At 35.9% G+C, this 7959-nt stretch overlaps 2 protein-coding genes across 3 annotated transcripts in view; one reads left to right on the top strand and one right to left on the bottom strand.

Annotated features, from left to right (window-relative positions):
• LOC107044975 (methyltransferase-like protein 22) overlaps positions 1-3447 on the top strand; it is a 7412-nt gene extending 3965 nt beyond the window's left edge. Inside the window, exons 1-4 of one of the 2 annotated variants that reach the window (XM_015267059.2) lie at positions 790-873; positions 1219-1521; positions 1593-1760; positions 2904-3447. In XM_015267059.2, coding sequence (XP_015122545.1) covers positions 1257-1521; positions 1593-1760; positions 2904-3184 — 714 coding nt within the window. In that variant the 5' untranslated portion in view covers positions 790-873; positions 1219-1256 and the 3' untranslated portion in view covers positions 3185-3447. Of the gene's footprint in view, positions 1-789; positions 874-1218; positions 1522-1592; positions 1761-2903 lie in introns of those variants that run through there. The other variant, XM_015267058.1, reaches the window with a different exon arrangement.
• Positions 3218-7959, bottom strand: part of LOC107044974 (polycomb protein suz12-B) — a 25868-nt gene continuing 21126 nt past the window's right edge. Inside the window, exon 8 of the mRNA XM_015267057.2 lies at positions 3218-7139. Coding sequence (XP_015122543.1) covers positions 6176-7139 — 964 coding nt within the window. The 3' untranslated portion in view covers positions 3218-6175. The remainder of the gene's footprint in view (positions 7140-7959) is intronic.

Here is a 7959-nt window from a genome sequence, read left to right as displayed (position 1 = left end):
AATAAAAGCAATAGAAAAAAATAAATCGAAATAAAATCAATATCAGTTGATGCGAAAATAAATAACTAGTAAAGTCCGCCAAAATATCCAAAAACAGTAGGTTGATGACGGTAATTTTGGACCTGTGAAAAGAAAATTGCATAAAAAATAGAAAATAAGAACAGATATCAAAGATAAAAGAAGATACTCAGCTGTTCAATTTTTCTTCTTTTATTAAGAACAGAAGTCGACGTTATAAATACTGATATTTTAGAAATTGTTGTTTTTTGAACAAAAATATCAACTTTAAATTGAACAAAAACTCGGAGAGTGACTTTTTTCTAATGATAAATCTTCTCAATGACACACAACAACATGGCTACCACTAGTGGGTTAAGTTGTAGAGAAGGCCGCTAGAGGCGCTGTACAGCTCATCCGACTATACGTTTACCCGAACGCAGAGCGCATGCCCAAGTGGGGGGAACGTCAGGGCACATGGTGACGCCCACTTTATCGCTCCTAGGATGGGTAAGTGAGATTTACCCTCCTTGGAGCACCGAGCGTCTCATTTACCCTCCTTGGAGCACCGATTATTCAAGTGCCGCGGTAAACTCTCTTTACCCCCTCTCGACAGAGCCCGAGTAAGCGCCGTTTATCGGGCCGAGTGACGAAAACGCATATTATGACGTACTTGTATATTATGACGTTACGGTCAAGAGTTTTGGGACACTCTGCATATACAGATTTATTTTTGAATAAGATTTCGTTCAATCAAATCCAACACTTTTTTATTTTTAATAGAAAGTTAGGGTCGAATCCTCTCGAGCCAAATCCTTATTCGATGATTTGATACAATTGTCCATTCGTAAAAATTTTACCACTCTTCACACAATGGTACGTTGGGCCGTAAAGAAAGATAAGGGAAATCAACCCCTGTCGAGTGTATTTTATCCTTTCCTTCCTGTTTTTGTTTCGTTTTTCGCTCTGGAAGTAAAATGACCCAGTGTTAGGAGTGATTTAACCTGATAGATTATCCACAGATAGGTGTAAAAAACTTTTTGGAAATTATTCTCCACCGAAAAATAATACGTCATCTTTATATTCGAGTTGTGCCATCCCTTAAATGAAAAGGAGTAAAATAGTGTACATTGTCACAAGCTACCAAATTAACAATTGTGATTGGTTGAGTCAACTGAGATCTTACCATTATAAGCTGATGATTTAATTTTGTTTTCCCAGATGTAGTAACTCAATTTGCATTCGAATATCCTCCTCACATGAAACCCAAGAACTTAATGACTTACGATCACGAGGGAGATTTGGTTCTTCAAAGAAAAGAAGGAATACTTCTGATTGAACACAGTATCTGCACACAGTTGGAACTTGTGGGTTTACAATTATGGAGAGGAGCTTTCTTATTAGCTGATTTTATCATGGCTAATCCTCAAGAGTTTGAGCACCAAAATGTCGTTGAATTAGGATCTGGAGTGGGTTTGACGAGCATTGTCGCAGCAATGTTAGCTAGAGAAGTCACCTGTACAGGTAAATGCTGCATTACACCTAAAAGGTCAACAGTGATAACTGTAAAATGTTTAATGATAATTTCATTACAGATATTGATTTAGGAGAAATTCTACCTTTGATCAAACGAAATGCTCAACGGAATTCGAAGTACATTCGAGGAAAGTTCAATGTGATGGCGTTGAACTTCAAAGATACAGATTGGCCTACAAGTTTGAAGAGAAAATTGGCAGAGTCCGCGATCATTCTTGCTGCGGATGGTGAGTAGTCATTCTAGAAAATTTCTTGGGCAAGATAGCCGTGGGATGAATTGAGTCCAAATTAACTATGTGATTATATCTGAAATGAACGATTTTTCGAAGAACTGTCAACAAAACTTTTCTGTAGGCTGAAAATTCCTCATCAAAAGCATCTCCTGTCACCAATTTTTCCTCACAATTCCTGAACACATATAAGGTGTTCTATGCCAAATGAGTCAATTGTTGACCCTCACCCTCTCGGAAATTAATGGTGATTCTTTCTACGATTGGGGGGGAGGGGGTAAAAAACTGTCTTAAATTTTTTCAGATTTTTTCGGCAGCTCAGTTCGCAGATAATTTTTTACCGCCTATACAGGTATTTTAGGCTTCAGGTTATTTTGTTTCGTTTTCTAGATGCGTAAAGTAACGAATTTTCGGGGAAAAAAATGGTAAAACTTGAATTTTGCTAATTACGTCACGGTTGCTTTAAAAAATTTTTTTTTCAGTAATTCTTATAATCATAACAAGTCTTTTGAGCCATCATGCAAGTTGGGCATCCTCCTGTGTCTATTTTATTTTTAATTTTTTCTTTTCGAAATTTCGCAAATTTAGTCAAAATACCCCAAAATGGCTTCGATTATTTATCGAAAAAATATGTAATATATAGGTAAACAGTCAAATTTGCGGAATTTTAAAAAGAAAAAATTGAAAATAGAAATAGATCCAGGAGGATGTCCACTTTTTATGACGGCTCAAAATACTTGTTTTGGTTATAGGAATTACTGAAAAGATATGAAACAAATCAACTGCGACGTCATTTCCAAAATTCAAGTTTTTCAACTTTTGTTTTCGAAAATTCGTTATTATGAGTATCTAGAGATCGAAAAAAAATTTTCACTAAAAATATTCTTATAGACAGTACACAATGAAAAATTTTGACGCTTAATAAATCAAAATCGGATGGATAAAACTTGAGTTATTGAAAAAAAACGGAAAAACGAAAAAAAAATCATATCACCGAAAAAATCTGAAAAAATTTGAGAGATAGTTATTCAGCCCCCCCAATCCTAGAAAATCGCAATTAATTTCCAAGAGGTTGACGGTCAGCGGTTGACTCATTTGGCGCGGAATATTTAATATCATATTTTTTCCTTCTTCTTTCAGTTATTTATGATGACAACATCACCGAACATTTTGTCTCCACTCTTGAAAAGATTTTACATTCCGATGATACCAAACGCACCGTCTACGTAGCCATGGAAAAGCGTTTTGTATTCACAATTGCTCACCTGGACTCGGTGGCCCCCTCCTACGAGGAATTCCGCCGTTGTATCGCCAGGAGACGACTAAAATGGACCCTGGAAGAAGTGAACCTTGGCTTCCCCCAGTACTTCAAATACGACCGAGTCAAGGAATTGGTCCTTATAAAAATTCAGAGGACATAAACTTTAATCATTCAAAAAGACCACAAATTTTAATTTTTTTTTCACAGAATTTATTGAATTTTTTTTTGCAATATACCTATTTACAATCTACGATATACAGTGTAAGATTTAAAGGGTAACGGTCGGGTCTTTGTCTACAGTATTCATTAAGAAAATGAAATACAATAATAAAAAAATGCCACGACCGTAGAGGCAGTAGATTTAATTAGTATTTTCGTGTATCGTACAAGGTCTTTGAGGATTAAATAATTAATACACCATTACTCTTTTGTATAATTTCATGGATGTAGCTTGGGCACAATCTGGGAGATGTAAGTATCATAATTTCTCCTTTCGAAGGGTAATTTCAGATAGAGAAATCGATAAGTGAAGTGATGAAAGGAGGTATGTTCAGACAGTTCTACCGATTATTTTGCGACTATCCTCGAGCAAAAGGCGTTCAGAGAGAACTGTCCAATAACCTTTTCTGATATTTTTGATTCGAGAGTTTACGCTCTGCAGAAAAAAGATATTTCGACAGTTTTCTCTGAACCGGGTAATTTACGAAGGACTTGCAAAAATGCTCAGTATGAAAATTTTCTATTCATGTCCTGTTCTGCATCACTTCTACACAAAATTCCGAATAAAAATCTAATTTTTCCGTAAAAGCCTCAGGTTTAATGAAGGCACTTTTGCTCAATCGCACAGTGTTCGTTACTAATCGCAATTCAGTGGTAAAGTTCAGCATGAGTTTTCCAAGAACACTTGTGAATTAAAGCGCGCTTGACAAAGTTTCATGAAGTCACAAAATTCTTTGAGGAATTTATCTTGACCTAGACCTTGAGATAATCAAACGAGAAATTTTAATGTGAAATTGAAATTAAATTTTGATAAATCTCATCGTATCTAACTAAGATGGACAAATTTTTTAAGTCACTTTGCCAATGACTTCCATTCTGCTCTGTAGACAAGTCCTTGTCTAAATCGCTCAACAATTGGAGAAAAACATTCTCAAGCAAGTCTTGTTTAAACCAAAATAATGGCAAGTTCATAATTGCCTAGTTAAAAATTGTTACATTTTAACAAACGAAGGATTCAAACATGAGTAATCGCTCTGATTTCAATAACAAAATATTTGAATAACAAAATCATTCGCAGAAGGGGTGCCCTTTCAGAATAAAAATATCTTCCATAAAGTGAAGTTGATCAAGAAATATTTTGTTCTTAAGTTATAGGATTGCTATGCTATGATCATTGTTACACTATTTAAAAATTAATTTCTCATCTTTGAGGATTGGAAATGAAAAACTACTCTCCCTGACTTTGCAAAAAGCCAACATTTTTTTGGGAGAAAAATACCTAAGATATTATGGAATAACTAAAAAATGATAGAAATGGGAATTCTTGCTTGCAAAGGGAATAACAATTTTTAAAACAATTAAATCCATCTTTTCGACTAAAATTTCTCATCCAAGGGACACTCTTCAAACGTTCAGCACGAGATTTTTTATTCTTGGTAATTCTCAACTTGCCTTTTTTTTAAAAACAAAACTTGTTCGAGAACATATTTTCTTTCTGCGAGTTTAAACATTTGTTAGTTCCAGAGATTGTTCTAAGAAACATTTCATTCACGTATCTCATTCTGAGACTTTACTCCTGAACGTCAATTGTACTCAACATTCATTTCTTTTGTCACCTTTAAATTTCAACTATAAATCCATCTCAAAGATTCCAATGCCCCTTTATCCAACCCCTAGTACTCATCATTAGAAAAAAAAAAACAAAAAAAAAGAAAAAAACCTAATCAAATTGAATGACCTTTTCCGGTAGTTTAAAGCTTCGTGATTGTTCCAACACGACGGTATTATTCAATAGAAACGTGCACATTTCTCATTCGTCTACAGCATTCAGAAACCTCAGAAAGAAATGAAATTGTAATCTGACTAGAGTAAAAAAAATTGCCAAAAAAATGAAAAAAAAGGGAAAAAATTCTTCACTAAAATAAATCGATTAATAAAAAATGCAGAGAAAAATATGGAAAAACATGCTGTGTCTGAAAACAAAAAACTCTCACATTTGTCCTGCAATGAACTCCGAATCAATTGTTGCAATAAAAAACATCACGTTGATCGTGAATTATTCTTGTAAAAATGAAAAATTCTATTTTTAATACAGAAATTGATCTAACAGGTAAACATCCCTCACTATCCTCCTTTCTCCCACTCTCAACTATGATTATTCCAGCAGTTCAATAAAAAAAAATGAAATAGAGAAAATGAAACTCACTCAATCAGATAATGAATCAATTAATGATCGATCACACAATTTATTCTCGATCAATCGCATAAAAATACTGTACAAAATGTATGCGAATTAAAATGGAAAAATTAAGAGTAATAAACACGCACAAGCTGCGTAATAAACCGATTCATTCCTTCAATTTTTTACCATTTTCATCTTTTTCTTTTCTTCGTTCAAGGAGATCCAAGAAAAATTTGTGCAATCAAATCTGTACGGCAGTGATAAAACATAGTGAGTCAGTTACCTCAAGATTCTGGAAGTTAGCAAGAAAATCACAGAATAAAAACTCTCGAAATTTCCTTGTAGAGGTACTCGTTTCTGAGATAATCAACTCAGATGTTACTTTCGAATTATCACATTGGAAGGTGAAAGATACATTCTGGAATTTTCAGAGTGACAATGGCTGAGATAGTCAGTTGGATATGACGGAATTGAGACAATCTAATTCAGAAGTTCCACAAAAAAGGATCCTTTTCTTACGAATTTTCACCATCTATGGAAAATTTCTTTCAACATTGCTCCCGCAAATCCAATACCTTCCTAAAAATTGAAAGAAAATCTCTCATGAACATTTCCCAACTATAAAATTTTCGCGCCAATCATATCCAACAGCCCTTGTCACTCTTGTCCTCATTCCCCTGCACTTTCAATCCCATAAAGCTTCCAACACATCTTGGACCTCCCACTCCCGGCATCATCGTCCCCGATCCCTCAATAATTATCATTTTGAGATGTTTTTTGATTGACACTTCCCCCCGCAGATATAGCATCAAGCACGAGCTTCCTTCGATGATACTCGTTCCCCCCATTATCACTCGCCATTGACTTTCGCCTGATGGGCAATGGATTCTCCTGAACAATCGAATTTGTACTCTTCCGTCTCGGTGGAAGTTCACTACCCCCTCTTCCACCAGTCCCATCAGTCTGAGAGGTCTCTGACCTCTCACCACCCCCATTAACTTCTCCTTTCCCATTGCTAACTCCATTAGTCTTATTAACAGTGAACGAATTACTAGAATTTTTATTCCCATTCGTCACTGGTTTTGTTGCTCCCCCAATCATTGTTGCATGCTTACTGGCATTATTATGGACTGATTTGAGCCCTGAGGAGGGAGGTGGAGAGCCCAGAGGTAGGGTTGTCTTTCGTCGAGCATTGGAATTGGAAATTTCATTATTGAAATTAGTTTTGGCAGTTCCACTGGCTTTTGTGGGCTCTGCATGAACCCCAGTGGTCACCCAACGCTCTACCTGAGCCTCGTGAGACTTCTGCAGGACCCTCTTCACAGCTCCGTCCTCACCATCCTCTTTCATGATCTCCTGGAGCTTTTGGATCGTTTGATAAAGAACCACTGGGCTGATTAGGCCAAAGTCGAAGAGGCTCGACATGTGGAGGACAAAATTCCTGTAGAGGTTTTTCATCAGCAGCTCTTTACCCTTTTTTTCTAGGAACATTTGACACGCCAGGGGAATCTGACAATCCCCCACGTAACCGTGCTTCATCACGTGTAAATTCCACATCTTCATTAATTCTTTCTCTCCCTCGTTCACGTCTGTGAAGTCGTCTATCATCATCATGGTTTTGGTTTGCAGCCACTTTGGGTCGTGCTCTCCTTCGGAATCGGCGTCCATCTCTTTTGGGTAGATTGGGAGACAGGTGACTGTGTGGTGGTAAAGTCTACACAGAAAGTAATTAGAGATTAATGGGCGTTTGGGTAGTGGAATGAAAGTAGATGATGAATTGCATTGGGAGTAAATGGATTCCTTCTCAGACCGAGGACTTGTTGGGTTGACGAGGACATGAATGGAATTTTCGATGATATATATTTTTTCCTTCCGAATGGGAGCATTCTAATCGTTCAAATCTGAGTTTTGGATTTTTTGGGTTATATCGATCCATTATGATCCAAAAAGTCCGAAAATGTAATTTGTAGACCGTGTCCGTACGTGTGTGTGTGACAAAGGTTTCCTTCAATTGTTCACTAATGAATCGATCAAATTAAATCATTTTTTTAATCAAATGTAGGTATTGTTGAGCCCTATCTATCAACATTAATTAAAATTTCATTTATTTAATTTTTTTTTCAATTTTCAATTTTTTTCAAAAAGCGGGTGTCCCACGGTAACTGAAAAAAGTATTGTGAATTCATTGAAGGATGGCTTAAAAAATTTGTTTAGATGCCCTTTTGATCGAGTTCGAAGGCGCTAGCAATAATCTTTTTATATGAAATTTGCAAAACTATTGTATTTTCTGAGAATCGGAATTCCGGGGATATCTTGGGATATCATGCTTCCAATGAATTCAATTATAGCTCAAAATGTGAGTTTCAATTCCACACTTTCCTAGTTGAACGATAATTACGTCAGCTATATTTGTGGATTTTATTTTTATGATGATTTTTGCCAACTTCGAATTGTCCATCCTATATTAATAATAATTAACAACGGCCTAAACGTGACTTATGTAGACGTCAAACCTGTGGAATGCGGAACCGATA

This window comes from Diachasma alloeum, unplaced genomic scaffold, assembly GCF_001412515.2.
Source record: "Diachasma alloeum isolate Michigan unplaced genomic scaffold, Dall2.0 Dall_scaffold_00856, whole genome shotgun sequence".
Lineage (NCBI taxonomy): Eukaryota > Metazoa > Arthropoda > Insecta > Hymenoptera > Braconidae > Diachasma > Diachasma alloeum.
Note: the sequence above shows the minus strand (reverse complement) of the source record. Positions and strands in the feature narration are given on the sequence as shown.